At 48.1% G+C, this 19,866-nt stretch overlaps 2 protein-coding genes across 5 annotated transcripts in view; one reads left to right on the forward strand and one right to left on the reverse strand.

Annotated features, from left to right (window-relative positions):
* The window catches only part of RBMS2 (RNA binding motif single stranded interacting protein 2), a 72,951-nt gene extending 67,013 nt beyond the window's left edge, over window positions 1-5,938 (forward strand). For both annotated transcript variants that reach the window (XM_047067035.1, XM_047067034.1), the window contains one exon: window positions 59-5,938. The gene's annotated coding sequence lies outside the window, so the exon portion shown is untranslated. The remainder of the gene's footprint in view (window positions 1-58) is intronic.
* The window catches only part of BAZ2A (bromodomain adjacent to zinc finger domain 2A), a 34,763-nt gene continuing 20,538 nt past the window's right edge, over window positions 5,642-19,866 (reverse strand). For 2 of the 3 annotated variants that reach the window (XM_047067030.1, XM_047067031.1), the window contains 23 exons: window positions 19,734-19,794; window positions 18,069-18,177; window positions 17,801-17,902; window positions 17,431-17,641; window positions 16,034-16,134; window positions 15,637-15,702; window positions 15,219-15,452; window positions 14,817-15,071; window positions 14,223-14,437; window positions 13,371-13,445; window positions 12,975-13,155; window positions 12,808-12,867; window positions 12,471-12,615; window positions 11,273-11,931; window positions 10,894-11,116; window positions 10,650-10,805; window positions 10,391-10,542; window positions 9,936-10,225; window positions 9,706-9,838; window positions 9,468-9,614; window positions 8,866-9,092; window positions 8,602-8,745; window positions 5,642-8,503 (listed from right to left, as the gene is read on the reverse strand). In XM_047067030.1, coding sequence (XP_046922986.1) covers window positions 8,338-8,503; window positions 8,602-8,745; window positions 8,866-9,092; window positions 9,468-9,614; window positions 9,706-9,838; window positions 9,936-10,225; window positions 10,391-10,542; window positions 10,650-10,805; window positions 10,894-11,116; window positions 11,273-11,931; window positions 12,471-12,615; window positions 12,808-12,867; window positions 12,975-13,155; window positions 13,371-13,445; window positions 14,223-14,437; window positions 14,817-15,071; window positions 15,219-15,452; window positions 15,637-15,702; window positions 16,034-16,134; window positions 17,431-17,641; window positions 17,801-17,902; window positions 18,069-18,177; window positions 19,734-19,794 — 4,112 coding nt within the window. In that variant the 3' untranslated portion in view covers window positions 5,642-8,337. The remainder of the gene's footprint in view (window positions 8,504-8,601; window positions 8,746-8,865; window positions 9,093-9,467; window positions 9,615-9,705; window positions 9,839-9,935; window positions 10,226-10,390; window positions 10,543-10,649; window positions 10,806-10,893; window positions 11,117-11,272; window positions 11,932-12,470; window positions 12,616-12,807; window positions 12,868-12,974; window positions 13,156-13,370; window positions 13,446-14,222; window positions 14,438-14,816; window positions 15,072-15,218; window positions 15,453-15,636; window positions 15,703-16,033; window positions 16,135-17,430; window positions 17,642-17,800; window positions 17,903-18,068; window positions 18,178-19,733; window positions 19,795-19,866) is intronic. The other variant, XM_047067032.1, reaches the window with a different exon arrangement.

The raw sequence follows: 19,866 nt of genomic DNA on the forward strand, positions 1-19,866 counted from the left end.
CTGGGAAACCAAAAATTTCATTTGAACTTGCTTTATTGCGATACTTGCTTTATTGCAGTGGTCTGGAACCGAACTGCAATCTCTCTAAGGCATGCCTGTGCAAACGAATTCTTGGCGATGCTGATGCTCCCAGACTCCAGAGGGCCAACCAGGAATACAGACCATCTGTGGGTCCTGCTAACGACTAACACGCGGTCATCGTTTTTCACTGGCGGGGCCCTGGAAAGAGAAATCTACGCACTCCCTGCCCCCTGCTTATTCCTCCATTCCTGATGGAGCCTGGGGGAGCCGTCATTTTTTGTGTGTGCTTCAGCCAAGGAGATCAAAAGAACTCTTTTTCTTTTTTTTGCAAAGAAAGTTTTCTATTTTGTTTTCAACTGCAATATACTCTTTCCATATCCCAAAGAGACAGAGTGCCTGGAGCTTCTTCTCATCTTTACGCAAAACAGTGTTTGATGTGTTGGGCTTCTCTGGGGAGGCTTTAAAATTTTTTGTCATTTCTTTTTTTAAAAAAAGGAAAAAAAAGGTGTGAAAGAAAGAAAGATGCAGAAGTCCTACTGTGGACCCTCACACAGATTTTAGTTATGGGCTTATTTTGGTGTGTGTAGAAGAATATACAGACTTCAGAAGTTTCATTTTATAAAGTCTTAGTTCATACATCCCGTCTCTTCTTCACACATTTTATGCCTTCTTTCTCTCATCCAGACTGTTCTTTTTCTCTTTTCATACAGCAGAGCCTGCCCACTTTGCCTTTTTACAGTTTTTAATTTTGTGAATTTCTTTTTTGAATGAAATTTTGTGTGGACTTTTTAGAGGCCTGGGCAAGGGACAAGGTAGAACACTAAGCAGGCAGTGGAAGCAGCTTGTCCTCCCTCTGCCTTGCTGCATCCTCACAACCTTGGAAGAAAGACCAGACTTTGCCTTCAGGAAAGAGAGATGTGATGCAGGCTTGTTAAACAGACAGTCCCACAGTCTTTGGAAGCCATCCTTGAGCCAAATTTGGATGAAGACTAGGTCTTTCCTGGAAAGTTCCAAAAGGGTGGACTTTCTGACTTCTGACTGATTCTTCAGATCACTGAGATCAACACCGTGTGAGGAAGTGTCTCTTCTCCAGCGACAGGTTTACAGGAATACCAGCTTTCCTGTTTTCCTGAAGGATCTTTTTTGCCCGGGGTCTCTGTCCTGTCTTCCTATCACACATTGCTGTACTCAGATGAGCCTTTGCAACTGTGACCTTGTTGAATCGACTTGGGCTTTTTCCCCACTGTGGAAGATCATCTGCTTTATCTAGACCAGTAGTTCTGGTCTAGATGAAAAAACCAAGAAGGTGGTTTTGTCCCCTAGAGGCCACTTGGAAATCTCTGGAAATCTCTTGCCTGGGGCTGGGGGCTGTGTGCTCTTGGCATCCAGTGGCCAGAGACCAAGGGTGCTGCTAAAATATCTTACAGTGCACAGGACAGCCCCAGCTCCCCCAGCAAAGAATTATTTGGCTCCAAATGTTGGTAGTGCCAAGGTTGAGAAATCTCATTGTGGACAGTGTTGTTACTGCCTCCTGTAACAGAGGACTTGGTAAGTTCCCACCCTAACCCTGGCTACACAGTGTCCCTTGACACTCAGTGTAACTAGTTGAGAGGGACGGAACTAGGGTCCTTGAATTTTCCCCAGGCTTTGACCTCGGACACCTCTGTATGCAGTGAGAGCTGCCCTCGAGAGGCACGTGCACACACACGTTCAGCGGGATCCAGGTATGGGGACCGCTCTGTGTTGTGCGCTGTGCAGGGTGGGAAGGACAAAGCTCTCTGTAACTGTCCGGGGCAGCCTGCTCTACCCTCGTGTGTGTTTGGATCCCTTTTCCAGGGAACCGGAATATCAACAATAAATTTCCTTCTTGTGGAAGGACAACGGGGAGCTAGGACAGAAAAGGGCAATAAATCCCATCTCATTACTTACAAGGTTGGAATCCTTTAAAATCTATATTTTGCTCTTTAACTCCATCTCCTTTGCGAGCCCGGACTCTGTGACATGGAGACAGAGAGGAGAAGGCCTTCGCGCATCCCCTCGAAGTAAGATCCTGTGACTGTCCTCTCCCAGCCACTACCTTGCGCACCGTGAGTTGTGCTCCCCTTCACTGCAAGGTCAGGTGCTTTTCACCAGTCCACGAGACAGAAAGCCAAGCCGAATGATAGAGAATGGAGAGATGGATGGGTGTTTGGTAGGCTGGCTGTTGGGAGAGGAAGGGGATGATGCGGAGGGAAAAGAAGCTGTGGTGTCAGTTCTTGTACGTAGAGTTTGGACCCAGCTTCCCCATCCCACCCCTCCCCCGTCCCAGAAGTGAGTCTTTGTGCTCTCTGCCCCTCGACTGCCATTTTGTACAGCCCTGCAGGCAGGGGAGGTGGAAGGCTTGGGTCATGTATAAAATGTAAAGGACATAATTGCCACTATTAATTTTCTCATAAGTAAGTCCCACCTCAGGAAGGGCTTATCCCTTGTAAAACAGCCCCAAACCCAGTAACTTTCTAGAAGGGTTTGGCCGACTGGGCAAGTAGCTCTTGTTTCTGAGTCTCCAAGTATGCCATAGATTTCTTATAAGTGGACTTGAAGAGGAGAAAATAAATCCACAATCCTGTTCATTTGATTGATAATTTGGAGGCGCCTTGCTATACCCAGGAGCTTTAGTGCAGCAGGGGCCTTTCAGGTATAGAAACTGTTGTTCATGCAACTGTTGCCTCTCCTCCGCCCTCCCAGACATTTTTTTTTTAACTTAAAAAAAAATTTTTCCCCAGAACTCTTGATAGTATTTTCTGTGTTGTTGTTGTTTTTTAATGTTTAAAGGGCCAGGGTTGTGCTTGTTTTAAATAATGGTTACCTTTTGTGTATTCGATTCATGTGAATCTACATAATGGGTTCTGTTGAGTGTTTCTGGTTTGGGCAGGTTGGAGCATGGGAAGTGGTGGGAGCCTGAAGTTATTTTTGTAGTAGTTAATGGCACTGTGGAATTTTAGTGTTTGGGTTATGCTCCTGTTTTCCCCCTAGTTGTTAGTTCATTTCTGACAGTCAGTTGCTAACATGGGTGAGTGATCGGAGAAAGGGGAGAATGAGGGATGCTTTTTCTCTCATGAAATAGCCTGTTAGTGGCAGCAGTGGCAGGGGACTTGTAGGAGGGCCTTCAAGCTCACAGCCTCGGGCCGGGCTAAAGTCTTTAAACACTGTGCCCAGTATTTTCCGAATTGTCTTCACAAGAGCCAAGATCATACTGTCTGCATGTCACATCTCACCCCCACTCATTACAGATGCTTGTAACATTCTGAAAATATTTTGTGCTTTTCTGTTTTTGGTCAAATAGAATACATCAGAGTCCCTTCTTCAGATGATATAATCCTTTTACTAGGCTCAGAGCCTGCCTGTCCTATCTCACATCAGTGTTCCTACTGTTCCTTTCACCCTCTGGGGTGATATTCAAACCCTAGGCTGATTAGACTTTTTGGAGGAGGGTGTGGGTAGAGGGTACGGAAGATGTGGGAATGATGATAGGGAGAGATGTTATTTTTTAAGACTGTTTTAAACCAAAGAGTTTGGAGAGCTGCCCAGACTAGGAAGCCTGGTGGCTCTGAAGAGGCAACAGCCATTGTCAGTAATAGATAGGCAGGGGTGGAGGACATTACGTTCGTCGAGGGTGAAGACTAGACGTGCTGCTCTACCAACCATTCCTGGGTTGGGCCACCTCAGCCTAGCTCCATTCCTCTTCCTTTCTTAACCTGGTCGGTGAGTTCATTCACCCCCTTGATGCCTGCAGTGCTCATTCCTTGCTGCTTCAGTGTCCTCCGAAGTATGGGTTGCCACTTTGCACCACATAGGTGCTTGAGAGGCCCAGCTGGGATGGGATGTTGCGGGGATCGTGGATGATTTAGTCTTTTTTTTGGAAGGGTGGAGGGTGGAGGGTGGAATTTCCTCCCTGCTCTGTCGTGCACATGCTCCACCTTCTGGGAGAGCAGGAGAACTGCACTCATGAAGGGCGACTGAGTTTCTTAACCAGTATTAAGAAACTTGGGTCAATGATCAGGTCTCAACTTGTCCCCAGGCCCTGTTAAACTAGCTTCAGAGAAGAAGGTGGGGGTTGTGAAGCTCGTATGTAAGGGCTAGGTGTTCAACTTGTGCCTGGCCACACCGATTCCTCTTTAAACCAATTATTCCGTTTTGGTGCTTAGCTACATTTTAGGTCCTTCCAGGCATTAGCAGAGCCCTATTTACTCAGCTTTTGTTAACCACTTTCTTTTGTAAGGAGGGTCTTCCTTCAGCCACTAAGGCCAGCCTGTGAATTGTGTCACCCTTCTGATCTTTGCTGACCTTGCCAGGGGTGCTTCCCACAGGGCTGCAGTCATGACAGGTGCCCTCATGCCCATTACCATTGCTCTTTCTCCCTGCCACATCCACTCCATGTACCAGAACTTCCTTGTCCTTGTTACACATCTACCTCACAATTTCACAGTTAAACAAGGGCATAGGCACCTGGTTTACCTCTGTACTCTGTCCTTCCCTTCACGAGCTGGAGGCTAGAAAGGGTTCATGATCAAATGCAATAATTTCTATTTCTGAAATGTCTCCTTTGGGATTTTTAGCTCATTAATCACCCTGGAATAGTGTGCACTCTTCAGTTAGATCTCATTGTGATAGGCTCGGGGAGCGGGGACAGGCCATGTAATGACTGCCTAGGATGTTAATTAATGCTTGGGAGCCACTCCCAGAACCACCACCATTGGTGCACATCTCAGAACTTGAGGATTGAGGGAGTTGACCAGTGTGGCTGCTGTATAGCCAAGAAGGGTTAACAAGTATCAAAAAGGGAATTTGATTTTTATGGTGCTGGAAGCTGGTGTTCCTGTACCTTGTATCTTTAGAGGGTTCACCAAAATAAAACTTCCAGACTGGAGGGTGGGAAGATTTCCCAGCCTGAGTAAAGGTCCTCACTCCATTATGGTGTCCCTATCCCATTTTTTTGTGAGTGGTGCTTTCTTGCATGCACTCGTCATCTTGGACAGAAGTTTAATTTATACTCAAATACATTTTGTACATTTTTTCCTTTATCCGGAAACTTCTAGTTTTATACTCTTTTCGTGTCTATGCCAGTGCCACCTACCTTTTAGCTTATTCTTCCTTTTTGACCCTTGGTATTTTCATGTTCCTTCCCTACAATTTGGTAGAGCTTCATTTTGTCTTTCAACTTTTGTTTTGAAATAAAACACAAAAGTCTACCTCCTGGTGTTTTATCCATGGGGGGAAGTTGGGAGGTTGGTGATGGGCCCGTATCTGCTACTGTGGGAACACAAGTGGCAGCTTAGGAAGCCAAGGCGGCATCTCACAAGGTGGGCACTAGGCACTCTGAATCCCACTTTGCTCCAACACCTTGGCCAGGAGCATTAAGAATCTGTTCCATCCACATAAGCAGAAATCCTGCTCTCGATGCCTCTTGTACAGCAAAGGCCAAGCTTGGAGGTTTGGGGCTACACCTTGGAAGTTTAGGGGCATATTGCTCCCCTGCCTGCTGTCTCCTGTACAAGTCATACTCACCCTAACACCCAGTCTTTCCCTTAGGCAAGTGTGAGAACCTATGCTGGAGGGAAGATAAATACACGAGTCTTTTGAATCTCTATCAAATGTGGTTTTTATTTCAACTGACAAGCACTTTTCTACAGCTGCACTTGTGGAACATCACATGGCAAAAACAGGAGTTTTTTCTCTAGACTTTTTTTCTTTTTTAAACCTTATTAAAAATGAGATTGGTCCTAAAAATATAGAAAGAAATAAATTTAAATTCACAAAAAACTGTACATTATCAAAAAGTCACTAAAACACCACATTTGGTTATATAAAAAGTCAAGTCCCTTTTGTTGTAAAAGGAACATGGAAACTTGTTGGTGTCGATGGTGTGGTTTCTTCCTGTTACCAGACTGATAGAGGGGAGGGGAAACAAAGGGGCAGGGGGTGGGTTTTATTATTTTTTTTCTACCTGCCTTCCCTACCGAATACTCTTATTTGACAAGAAGAGAAAAATCCACCTAGCTCAAGGGGCAGTGAAGATGAGGGAAAGAAACATGAGAAATGGCCCCTTTGATCATGCCCTACCCCACCCCCCTTAAAGCCCCCACTTCTTCAAACTGAGGCTAGGACTCCACCCCACCTTAAGAGTGCCTGGTCCCTAGGGAAAGAGATGGAGCTGGGAGAGGAATACAAAACAGGAACATGGAGATTTCACTCCCCCGTCCACCTCGCCTCCAACAATAGAAATTAATCTAGTACATTTTATACCAGGGGAAAACTGCCATGGGGAGAAAGAAGAGCCCCCAACTATAACAGTTCCAAACGTTTGACTAACACAAACTTTGTTACAGCGCAGTTATTTAGATAAAATATAAATATTTATGCATAATATAAAGTCAATTCAAATATTCTTCAATCCACCTCTTAAAAGCAAAAAAAAAAAAAAAAAACCAACAAAAAAACATAAAATTAAAAGTTTTGAGGTTTATCTGACAGAAAAGGCGACTTTAGAAATAGGCCATGGGGGAGGTGGGGGGCATAAAGGAATAAGAAAGGGGCTGCCCCAGGACCTCCCCACACTGCCCCCCACCCCCTTCAGTGGCTGTCCAGTGCTGCCAGAAGGACAAGGAATGCTCCACCTTGCCTGGCACGCCCTCCCCCACCAATGGAACATTTCTTGGTCACCTGGGCTCTCTGCTTGGGCCGCCAGCAGCCGCCTCCCCAGTGCAAGTACCCGTAATCTCTGATGGGAGGGGCTCTGCTGAGCAGGAGAGCAGGGGGTGGGGGCCCATGGCTGTGGCTGGGAGTTAGCAGCTTTCCTCTCACAAGCTGGGGCTTAACCTGGGCATAGTCACATGTAGGGCAGCGGTGGGCCCAGAGCCCTCTTCCCTACTCTCTTGTGCTCTGGGGTCTCTGCTGCTGGGAAAGGGGCCCCGGGTATGAAGTAGGTAAGGGAAGAAAAGCACAACTAAACCCACAGAAGCTCATGGGATTAGGAAAAGATCCAGTTCTACCCCTCTCCCTACAGAAGCTTAAGACTCCAAGCTACTGAAAGGAGAGGGAGTTCCTGCTGAAAGATTGCACAGTTTGAAGAGGCCGGAACAGAAATGCCTGGGAGAGGAGACACAGCCTTATACCCAGAAAAACTGCTCCTGTGGTTTCCCAAGGACAAAAATGTGATGGTTTGAAACACTAGGGAAGGTGGAAATAAAAACAGATACTTAGGGAACCTGGATGCCATCAAACAACACAGGGCACAATCACAGCATCCTCCCACCCTCCCCCCTTCTCCCACTCCCTCACACACACCACACATACCCACAGACAGACACACACACACACACCTCTCTCTGAGGCCAGCTGATTGCTACCTGGCCTCCATCTTGGGAGTGCGCCCAAACTCAGCAGTAGTTGTCCCTGAGGAGTTCCCAAGAGGGAGGTTTGGGTAAGAGGTGGGGAAGGAGGCTGGAAGGCCCAGGGTCCAGGGTGCCTCCCTGCCCTCTCCCCAGCTACTGAGTTTCAAAAAAGGCTAGAAACTCAGCACATGAGGAGTATCCAACATTATAAATGGGATAGCTATTGGCAGGAAGATGAGGACAGAGAGAAAGACAGGGACCTCTGAACTTCTTTTTCCTCTGAAGGGAAAAAAGATTTGGGGGAAGAGAGAGGGGGAGAGGAACCCGTACACGATAGTTTTACATTATTGGATGAGAGAAAATCTGAAAGTAGGGAAAAGGAAAAATTGAGAAAGTGAGAAGCAGGGGAGGGACTGAACATGGAAGCAGCATGTTCAGGGCCCGGTGTCCGGCTCGACACACTTGGGAGTTAAGTCCACTTTACTGGCCGTCACTGCGGGTCCACACACAGTACAGAGTGTTTCTCGGTTTCACACATTCACTAGAACTATTGCTATTGTTAAACAGCCCCAGAATGCTGGGGCACGTACAGGGAAGGAGAAGAAGCTGGGAAGAGGAAGCAGGGACTTCTTTCCTCCTCCTCATTTTAAATTAGGAAATAAAACAGAAAGGAAAAATTCTTTCTTTCTTTCTTTTTTTGGCTTTCAGTCCAGAAGGACCTCATCTCTGCCCCTCTTATTTGAGGAGCAAGAGGAGGAAAGGGAGAAAGGGGTGTAGGTAGGGATAAGAGGACATAGGGCGCTGCCAAGGGTGGGGTCAAAAATCAGGATTAGATCTCTGACTTGAGTCTGGACCCAGGGCAGCATCAGCAGGTAAGAATGGCAGGGTATTTTTTGTTTGGAGGGCAGGGGGAGATGCCACCAGGTGACTCCCCACCTCCCGTGCCTCACAGATTGGCCTGTTTTCCCTGATAAAACTCCTCCCAGCGGCTCTCGAAGAAGCGGCGCATGATGTGCCCAGCCTTGCCCACTTCAGAGTCATCCTCATTGAAGGTCTGGCAGTTGTCAAAGACCAGGAGTGCGTCTGCCGCGAACTCCTCCGAGCTGGTGTACCTGGGCAGGATGGAGGCAGAGCTGTGAGTAGGGGCGGGGGGTGGGGGGGAGGAAGTTACAGTAGCGACACACAGCCAGGGGAGGTGATGTCTACCTACCCTCCCCGGAGCAGTCGCTCCCGCATGGTGGAAAAATCCATAGGGTTTTTGATAATGCGCCGGTACCCGCTCACCAAACGTGGGTTCACGGGCTCCAGGAAAGGCCAAGCTGCATCATGGGACTCCATCTCCATCAAGATAATCCTGTCATTTCGTTAAAGGGACAGAGAAGGCTGCATCACAGGAAGCACATACCCTGACCCCTCTTAGCCCTTTACTGAGGCAAAGGTAGAGCCAGAAGTCCCCAGAATTCATTCAACTCACTCGCAAAATGTGAGATCACTGTGGTGGTTCCGCATGGAGAGTCGCCGCCGCTTGGAGGGGGACAGCCCTTCTTCTGAGTAGCGGGGCACCGCTGGGCTTTCTCGACCCCTTGACAGTACCCGGCGTCGGCGGCCATCCCCCTCTGGGAAGTTCAGCTCATAACTACTTTTCCGCTTCTGGCCTCGTTTTGGGAAACCAGGCTTCTGAGTGAATCCTCCCTCTACCTGCTGAGGATGGGAAAAGGTGAGATGAGTAACAGCTGGATGGGTACTCTGCTTACCCTCCAGTTCATTACAATCCCTGCTTGTCTAAGTGTGATTGAGACTTCGAAATACTTCTACACATGTGCATCTATTCACGTAAGCCAATAAAGGAGGTAAAAGGAAAAGTATAATCATGAGGAAAGGAAGTGAGGCTACAGAATTTAAGTGACTTTTCCAAAGAAGGACCAGAAAGAACCCAGGTCTCCTAGCACCCAGCCTGGAGCTCTTTCCAAGGAGAGACTGTGGCATGGTAAGTGGTTATCTGTAGGACTAGTAACAAATGGGGTGAGAAAGAAAACCTTTGACTTAGAAGCGGGAATGAGAAAGCAGAAGCCTTACCTGGGCCAAACATACTGCACAGAACCAATCTCCTTCTGGGACAGCCTCCATCTTGGGCCGATGGCAGTAAATGTGGCAGCCGCGGTCACACCCATCACAAAGCAGAAGAAACTCATCATTGTCACCCTTCCGGCAGACGAGACAGGTCTAGACCCAGGATATGAAGAGGCGAGGTGAGCCCTCAAGCCTCTGCCTGCTAGTGACCCCACCCACCGGGCTGGCTGTCCCAGCTTCTTACCACTTTGTTGACGGACTTCTCCCAGGCAATCGACCTCTCCAGCTGGCCCAGGCACAAGCACACCTGGGCCGCACTCCTGCACCGCTCAAGGGTCTGTCGCCATGCTCGAATGCGAGGGGTGATCTCATATGATCTGGGGGGAGAAGGTGGCGATCTTTGGATGAGGAGCAGGACCCATTAAACTTACCCCTTCTCCCCAAGACTGAGAATGGGCGAGAGGGATCACTCACATCTCTGTAGTGGTGCACTGGGGGGCACTACTGGGCGTGCTGAGCAAGGCCTTCTCTAGCACCACCTCATGAGCTGGCCAGAGGGGCTCCCGTAGATACCGCCGCTCCACATTCTGCTCCAGGGCAGCCAGCCGCATCACAGCCAGGTCCAGAGGGTTGGTAGTTTTACGCTGGGGTGCCAGTCCTTCCCTACCTCGACCTCTCCAGGTGATATCCTCCTGAGAGTCAGGTAGATGCTCACAGTAGGACAAGTCTTCACGAGTAGAGTCTGGGCTGGGACAGGTCCAGCCCTGCAGGTGGGAGAGAGGAACAAAACTCATTGTAAATAAGCATAGAAAAAAAATTAGCATCATAAGAGGTCACTTGTGAAGTGAGCACCCAAGGTTTTTCCTAACAGAGTCCAAGAGATGAACACCTCCCCCTCAACTTCCTAGCCGGTGCCAGCCCCAGTGTACCCGAATCTGCAGATCAGACAGGATAACCCGTTGTTCCAGCTCCTCTACCCACTGAAGCACGGCCAGGTCTGTCTCATAGGTCTTCTCTTTGGGGCACCAGCTCATAATCCCTTCTTGAGAGGCAGGTAGCTGACTGGGCTCAAAGATGGGGTCTGAGAACACAGAAGACAGAGGGAAAGGCCCATCAATCAGGCTCTTGTCCACAGCAGCAGCTCAACATTTACTCTTGGCTCTTCAGCTTTGGGTCAAAGTATCTTACCAGTTGAAGGTCGTAGGCAGACTTCCTGTAAGAAGTCCCTGTGCTTGTTTAGGTGTTTGTGAAGTGCCTTTTCTCGGATGCCTCGGGGGTGCAGGGCCTTGAGCGTGGCATCCAGTGTCTCAGGATCTTGGATGCACCACCAGCCAGAGCACATCTCTGTGAAGAGTTTACGTGTGGGGGTGGGGAGCGGGAACTAGCTATGAATTCCATGGCCTCTATCTGATGCCACCCCAAGGGTACTCACCTGCGGGGACGGGCTGGGCAGTCAGCTGGGTTAGATAACGCTGCTCTATCTGTTTGAAGAACTTACTGGGGGGTCTCCCTCTCCGTTTTGGCTGTCCTAGCCCTGTGAGACTCTGTGGTGTTCCCCCAGGGTCTCCTGCTCGCCTCTTAGCGGCCATCCCAGGTAAAGGGGTAGAAGAGAGCTGCACTGGAGAACAGGGGTTGGCAGCACTGGGTCTACTCATCTGTGAGATGAAATGTAAGGAGATGAGGGTATTTTAGTGTTTAGAGGAACCTAATGGCCCTACCCCTTGCCCCAGCTTCAGCAACAGCCTGCACCCAAGCAATGGAGCCTGTAGCAAGATGAAGTCAATTGCATACCACGAATTCTGGCTACTTACTGGCTTGGAGGAGGCAGGTTGCTGAGGGGAGAGTGTAGGCTGGTCCTCAGAAACTGCAGGGGGTGGTGTAGGGGCAGCATTGCAAGGCATCTGGGTTGAGAAGTTAAACCAGGGAGCTTGAGAATCGGGGATGGATTCTGCCTCATCAGGCTCTGGCTCCTCCAAGGGCTGTGTTGGGGTTGGGTCCAGTTTTCCAGGGCTGCTGTCAGGTGTGAGGACTGAGCTGCTCAGTAGGGAGCCATGGCTCTGAGTCTGGCTCAGCCAAGACAGGAAGGCTGACTGGCTGAGGTCATGCTGGCTCTGACCCAAGGACAAGGGGGAGCCTTCTGGCTCCAGGAACCCATTTTGGGATTGGGGATGGAGCTGAAGCTGGGGTTGGGGCTGAGCATGAGCCTGAAGCTGAGGATGGGGCTGAATTTCAGGCTGAAGCTGGGCATCAGGCTGTTCTGAACCCTGACCCCTAACAGGGGATTTAAGGTGCCTAGGTTGCATAGACCCAGGCTTAGTTTTCCGAGGTCGGCCTCGGGCCCGGACAGGAGTACTGGCAGAGGTGCTGGAGCCAGCTAACTCCTTCTTCAGAGAGAAGGGGGCTGGACTGGGGGCTGGATGGGCTGCCACTTTTAAGGAGTCAGTTTCCTGCTTTATCACATCCTCAGGAACTGTAAAGAGAAAGTGAAGAGCTTAAGACATACACTGATATATAAGGAGAAGAAAGAGTGAATAATACTGGATATACATTTTATTTTTCTCTTGGACTTAATCCCCCTGCCCTGCCCCCTCCTTGGCTTGAGATTCAATTGGGAACAACTTGTTATGCCAATAAACAAAGTATCTGGGAAAGAAACACTATTCTCAAGTAACCATCAGAAGCAGCATCATAAGCTAACATTCATTAAGAACCAGATAGATGTAAAACGCTATCCTAAGAACTAACTCATTCTAATCCTCTCAATCACCCTATGAAGTACACATACTATTATTATCTCCCCTTTATAAATGAAGAAACTGAAGCATATAGCTAGCTGGTAAATGGCAGAGCAAGTAGGTAGGAAGTCTTACTCCAGAGTCTGTTCCTTTAACCACTATACTACACTGATTCTCATAAAATGAAAAAAGCCCAAAAAGACTAGACAGAAGAAAAGGAACTGGTTAACTTTGGTTAGATAGGACTCAATTCAGGCTCCCATAAAACACCTACCTAAGCTCTCCTCTGTTCCTTCCACAAAGATACCAGCCAAATAGGGCAAGACCCAATAGCGGCGTCTGTAGCGGTCCTGACCCAAGGAGACTGCCCGAAGCATCTGGGATGAATGAAGCAGCTTTTTTCGAAAGAAGAGCTGACGCTGGGTAGGCAGCGGAAAAAGAAGATGAATAAAAAACACATTTCCAAAGAGTAACTCTGTCCGATACATGGGAAAAGGGCAATGGCTCTCAGCTTCCCTATAAAATTGATACCATCTGGGACCCCACTCATAAGGTGATCAAATCTCTCGCAGCCCACATCTCCAGCTCCTGGGAGGTTAGGAGCACAATACCTTGCTGAGTTTTTCTATTTGGCGCTCTAGCTCTGGGATGCTTGATGCTGTGGCATCAACCTGAAAAAGAAACAAATGGACAACGAGAGAAAGGGAATTATTATAATCAAGAAAGAGAAAAAAAATCGGTTTTCTAACTCCCACTGTCCTCAATGTGTGGCTAGTACCTCTCCATCTCTTCGACCCCTACGGCCATGGACAGTCGCCACAGTCTCTTCCTCTTCCTCTTCCTCCATGCCACTGGTCTCCTCCATGATTCGAGAACTGCGCCTCCGCCCCAGGCCCTCCTCTGGCCCTTGCATCTCTACCTCCGGTCGCCCAGTTCGCTTGGCCAGAGCAGTTTTCAGTCTTGAAACAGATTAAAGGAAGCTGTGGTGAGGAACTTGAGACTGCCACAAAAGGAACACCTGGAATCTAAGCCATCCTGAGCCCTGGGGTAAGATCCCGGCCCCAGGGGAGAGGCTATGCGCAGCATCGAGTTCCAGGCAAAAGGAAGTCTTGGCTATGCTTCACCCTTTTCCCCTTCTCTCCTCTCTGGGCTCCATCCTCTGTCCTGTGCCTACCTCCGGAGCCGGCCTTCGACAATCCACTTGTTTTTTCTGTAGCTGGACATACTCTCCAGAGTCTTGTCAATCTCACTGGAGGAGAACAGGGAATGAGATTTTGAGGTAGAAGTGGTAACAAACACAGAAAAGAAGGGAGACTCAAGGGTGAAGGGGCTGTAGCTGAACAGGAGTTTCATCCTAGAAGGGCACCTGGGTGGCTCAGTCAGTTAAGCTTCCACCTTTGGCTCAGGTCATGATCTCACGGTTTTTGAGTTTGGGCCCAACATGGAGCTTGCTGTCAGCGCAGAGCCTGCTTCTGATCCTCTGCCTCCCTCTCTTTCTGCCCCTCCCCTCCTCCCCGTTCGGAGGCTCTCTCAAAAATAAAAATAAACGTCGGGGCGCCTGGGTGGCTCAGTCAGTTAAGCGTCCGACTTCGGCTCAGGTCATGATCTCACGGTCTGTGAGTTCGAGCCCCGCGTCGGGCTCTGTGCTGACAGCTTGGCAGCCTGCTTCCGATTCTGTGTCTCCCTCGCTCTCTCTGACCCTCCGCTGTTCATGCTCTGTCTCTCTCTGTCTCAAAAATAAATAAACATTAAAAAAAATAAAAAATTAAAAAAATAAAATAAAAATAAACGTTAAAAAAAAAAAAAGAAAAGAAAAGAAAAAAGGAGTTTCATCCTACAGCCTAGGTTGGATAAAAGTCTTAGATTCTCCCTGGGAAGGTACGAAGATACAGTCCCAAGTTGCTCCAGCATCTCCAGAGCATGACAGTGGATACACACCACCCAGGACGACTTCAGGATGGCTAAACTCCTCCCCTTCTCGTTTCCACCAAGGCATACAGTAACCTTCCCCACCCCAGCCCCTCACTTGATGATGAGCGTGGAACCGTTGAGCTCATGTACAAGGAAGGCCAGGACAGCAGCCTTCTGCTGGGGTGGCTGGGCCTGAAAAGGCTGGGTGCGCAGGCTGTCACAGAGGGCTGGCTCCACTCCATACGCCATGAGGAAGCAGCGCAGGATCTCAGACACATTGTCTCTTGTCAGTGGGATCTCAGACACCTTCTCTCCCAAGATCTTTAAGGACTGTTTGGAGGAGAACAGAATAGGAGTTACGAGAAAAAGTGGAACAACACAAGTTGAGAGAATCTGGAATAAGAAAATACACTAGGAGAGAACTATGAGGTGAGAAGAGGTAAAGAATGAAAGTTGCTAAGATGTGATGAGAAGACAAAGAAAAGGTACAAAAGGAGTAAAACTAAAGGAAAATAAAATAAGCCGAGGGAAGTCAGAAAGAAAAACAGAAGAGAAAATATAAGGAAAACAGAAAGAAGAAGAAATCAGATCTCCCTTCACTTGCCCTCATTTAGGGAGGGGCTTTCATATGTTTAACTAAAAGAGAAAACAAAACTGAGACAAAGCCCTGGATCCCAGGCTCCCCAACCCATCTGGGAAAGGCCCTCACCTGACAGTAGGAAGGCAAGCCAGGATCATAGAGCGCAGCCTTCAGGAGCCGCACCAGCAGATCTTGCACCTCACCCAGGCTGTCGCCTTGACACAGGAGTCCCTCCTGTAGGACCCCCAGGCTGGGTACATCTTTGGCAGGGTCAAAGCCCAGCACCTTGCCGAAGCTGTGCAGGAATTCCACGATGGTCAAGCAGTCTGAGAAGGCCCCACTGGGCAGGATCAGACCAGGGATGCGTGAGAAGTCAGGTAGAGGCTGTAAGGATAAAAGTGGTAGGGTGGTCAAACATAACTGAAGGCAACAGTCCGGATATCTAGGAAGTTCTTCCTTGAATGGAAATGTCCACACAACTGGCCCTTCTAGAACCCAGAAACCCAGAACCTGTTACTGTCCCCTCACTACCTGATGGTCAGTCAGACACATATCCTCTGTGGGCTTCTTCATCTCCTCCAAGATCATCTGCTGCCTCTGCCGCTCCTCCAAGCGCCTCTGCATGGCCAGCGTTTTATCTGCTTTACAGGCTGACTTGCCTTTGGCCACTTCCTCCTTTTCCTTCAATTTTACCTTCTCTTTCTTCTCTCTCTTCACTTTCTCCTTCAGTTTTTCCTGCTTTGTCTTTACCTTCTCCTTCTCCACCTACTCACCCAAGGGAGAGAGGAACCAAGAGTTCCATAAAGATTCCAGTCACCACCCTTCCCTGGTCCCCATCCTCCCCACCTCAGAGCCCACAAACATGGCTATAAAACAAGACCAACTCACACATGTCTTGCAAAATCAGTTTGGTGACTTCAAAGTTATACTTGTGTGTACATGCACCTACCTTGGGTTTCTTCTTAGCTTCCTTCTGCTTTAAGCTCTTGGTCTCTTGTTTCCGCTTGTTTCTGGCCTGTAAACCATAAGGGAAGTCATTTCTCCTCAAACTCTGAAAGCATCTCTGCTTGGGCTAGGATTCAAAAACAGACAAGGGTGCTGGGGAGGAGAGGTGAGAGATGGGATGAGGGGTTGGCAATGGATCAATTCTCTCACCCTGGAGTAGTTACCCATGTGATTCTTGAACGAGCCCAATTTTCTAAATCAAGCCCCCCAAAATTCCAGGTAATGAAGGTATGCTGCTACATGAGGTGGGGAGGTGGCAAATGAGGGAGAAGGAAGAAGAGACAACAAAGCAGACTGTAGGAAAAGCTAACCCACTGTGTAATCTCTCTGATGTCCCTCACCTGCCCTTGGACAGTAGACTGACACTCTCCTCGTTGTACCTTCTGCTTCATCTTCTTCTTGATTTTAGTCATCTTTGCTTTATCCTCCTCATTCAGTGTTTCTGTGAGGGCAGAAAGAAAAATGAAGGGTACGGCAGATAGATCTCCAGCATTCAGAGTAGCACATGCCTGTCACAAAGCTGGCTTCCCAAGCAGCTCCCTGAAAAATCTAAAAGTTTGGTTTTTGGTACACATAAGAAAATGCTGGGGGGGGGGGGTGGGTGGGTAGGAAATGTAGAAGAGACACTGGCTGTGGGGTAGCACAAAAAACTCAAATGGTATCTCCTGTCCAGAAGTCCCAGCCCCTAAAACACGTGGGACTACTTTAGAAGGGGTCCTAGAAGCCCCAACAGAGTAGCTTTGTAGCCGATCTCTCTCCCAGGCTACCCAACAAGGGCAGCTACCCACACACTGATTTTAGAGCAGAGAAAGAAAACTGCCAGGGAAAGAGGGTCGTCTCCAAAGTTGGAGGCACCAATTAACAAAAAATGTGCCAGAAAGAAAGGGCTCAAATAATGGACATCGCAGTAGAACTGGATCAACAGTGACATAACTATTGCTTATGTTCGGCTCTTATGCCTTACTCTACTAAAAAATACAAATTTCTTTGCTTTTGCAAGACTGCATATTGAAGTGGAATGCTGCAAACAATAGAATATTTTAGAACTGATGTTCTTGATAGCATAATACATATTCTATTCTGGCATGGACACACTACCAGCACCACAGCTATACGGCAGCCCTCCAAATTAGATAGATACTATCTGCAGATAAACCAGTATATACTTCTAGTAAAATGTGTCTTGCTCCAGGTCATGTGGTCAGAATGTGGCAGAGCTGGAACTCTGAAGAGGAGTCAGAAGACTTTTTTTCAAATTTTTTCAAATTCTTCACTCTACAGCAGGGTACATGCAATATTTATTGAAAAATTACACATATTACCTGTCTATCCACTAAAACAGCATGAATAATCTTTAGATTCAGATGTGAATTCTGAACCTCCATGATGGCGGCAATGAGTAAGGTAAAAGTGTACAACCCAAACCAATAAGCCAAGGAGCTAAAAGATGGCAAGAAAAGACATGGAAGCCCTCTCCTCTCCTATCAACATCTGGGGACTGCCCAAGGCTCCACTAGGATAAGCAATTCAAGAAGAAACTGGTTGTTAAAAAAGTACCACAAAAGCGCTGGGACCCTGGTGCTGCTTTCCAGGGAGGAGAAGATGATTCAGAAGGTTCATTCTGTCCAGACAATTAATATCAGTCATGCTCCTGAGAAACCCAGGCATCAGCAAGTCCTTAACATTTCTAATACTTCACATAGCAAGCAGAATCCTAAAGTAAGAAACACCACTGTACCTTGGGCCTCCAGTTTCTTTAGGAGGCGGTTATCTGTCTTATTCAACAGCTCAGTGATTTTGACCTTCGGTGGCCGACCTCGTCCCCGTTTCACCTTGGGGACTTCCTTAGTCTTGGCCTTCTCAGTGTTTCGAGGTCGGCCCCGTTTCCCCGTAATTGCCTGAATCCTGGAAGGGATCTCCTCTGCTGAGAGCTGCACCCACTGCAAGCCCTAAGGTAACGAAGAAACCTGTTATAATGTGAGGGTGCAAGCCACCAGATCCTTGAATCATTCAATGCCCAGAACCTCCAAACCCCACAAGAGGAAGCTACAGCTTGTCCACCAACTCTTTCTCAGAGACAAAAGTGTATTTAACCCTGCAATGTGCACCTCTGGCGTGTCTCTCTCTTCAAAGAAATCTCCAACAGGCATACGGGGACTGAAACTGAAGTGCTCACGACGGACATTGTGTACCACGTTGCGGCTCAGGTACTAAAAGGAGAAGGAAAAGTGGCATTAATGAAGTGACAGCCCTATCATGCCTTGGTCCAGCAATAGCACAAGGATAAGCCAAAGAGCAGAAAATGCTAGCCTGTTGCCACTGGGCCCAAGAAAGGGGCCTGTGCTTCCCTTAAAAAGCCCGTGAAAGCTACATTACCTTGATCACTTCTGGGAACTGTTTCATCCTCTTCCCACAGGGGCCATAATACCATGTCTCCCCCTGCCATCGGTGGCTACCCTTCTTGATGCGCACCTCTCTCCGCCACCTGCCAGAGAAGCACACGTGCCCTGCCGCCAGGTCACACCCCTACCCACACACAAGCCACCCCAGGAGACAAGCCCACTGAGATGACCCTCCCTGCATCTGTCTCGCTAGAACTGCACGTAGACGCAAACAGCATGAGACACAAACTTGGCTGGAAAGCAGATCCACAAATCCCTCAGGGCCTTGGAGAAAAGTAACCCACCCAACTACATGTGCCCAGAAAGACCTCCACTCCTGCCTTTAGATAAAGTCAGTATAATGAGCAGCCAGGAACCCCCTCCCTGATGCCATTCATGGCAATGTCTGGGTTTCAGGCAAAGAGGAAGAAGACTTGAGGGAATAAAGGCAGAAAAGATAGGTGGGGAGGCAAGCAGAAGAGTAAACTTGCTGCTGACTCCATGAAATGGCTTCATAGGCCAAGGTTTAGTGAGGAACTCTGTTCTGAGAAACAGATTATTCTAAGACTAAGCCCTATCTTTCTCTCAAAACATTAAGCAGAATTCTGGGACTCCTGGGTGGCTCAGTCAGTTGGGCTTCCAACTTCAGCTCAGGTCATGATCTCACAGTTTGAGTTCGAGCCCTGCATCTGGCTCTGTGCTGACAGCTAAAACCTAGAGTCTGCTTCAGATTCTGTCTCTCCCTCTCTCTCTGTCCCTTCCCTGCTCGCACTCTGTGTGCCTGTCTCTCTCTCTCTCAAAAATAAATATTAAAAAACAAAACAAATCAACCCTTTAAGCAGAACTCAGACTTGGTGACCACAAGTAGCCTAGAGGGGTGAGAGTGGAGAAGATCAGGAAGGCAGTTATTCTTTTTTTTTTTTTTTTTTTTTTTCTTCAACATTTATTTATTTTTGGGACAGAGAGAGACAGAGCATGAACGGGGGAGGGGCAGAGAGAGAGGGAGACACAGAATCGGAAACAGGCTCCAGGCTCTGAGCCATCAGCCCAGAGCCTGACGCGGGGCTCGAACCCACTGACCGCGAGATCGTGACCTGGCTGAAGTCGGACGCTTAACCGACTGCGCCACCCAGGCGCCCCAGGAAGGCAGTTATTCTTATAAGTCCCTTGATGTCAACTGGCTTGCTCATTCTGGTCACATACTATTCCTGCCCTTACCTCTCCAAAGAGCATTAAAAAATAAATAAATAAATAAATAAATAAATAAATAAATAAATAATCAATCAATCCCAATTTATCAGAACTCAGCCATTCCTCATTCACTGCTATCCCTTCTCTAAGCATATAAAACAAGTCAGCTAATTTGGATATCTGAGCTCTAGGGTCACCTGCGAACTTTGGAAAAGATAACAGCTGCAGCCCCTGGAGCAAAAAAAAAAGTAGCCACTAGATGAGGGAAGAATAGGTGAGGGGAGGCAGATCCTGGGAGAAGAATAGCCTAAGAATGTCAGGCATTATCATTGCAGATAACTGTCCTTTAATCCATTCTTGTCTAGCCCATTCCTCTCCATCTCAGAAGAGATGACCTCTCTTTCCTTCTTCCTAGAGTCAGTCATTAAATTTGTCAAGGTCAACATATGGAACAAACTAGAGCATTTACCCATGCTGGAGGGGAAGACGAACTTCTTCTGGGGTAGCAATACGTCTCCTCAGGACATCACCTTGGGAGGAAGACAAGGAATATTGAGTTAAGAATTCAAGCAAAACAGGGAAGGCCAGCAGGGAAGGGCTAA

Source organism: Lynx rufus, unplaced genomic scaffold (genome assembly GCF_022079265.1).
Source record: "Lynx rufus isolate CCGP_SWC_20201006 ecotype Redwood Valley unplaced genomic scaffold, mLynRuf1.p SCAF_7, whole genome shotgun sequence".
NCBI lineage: Eukaryota > Metazoa > Chordata > Mammalia > Carnivora > Felidae > Lynx > Lynx rufus.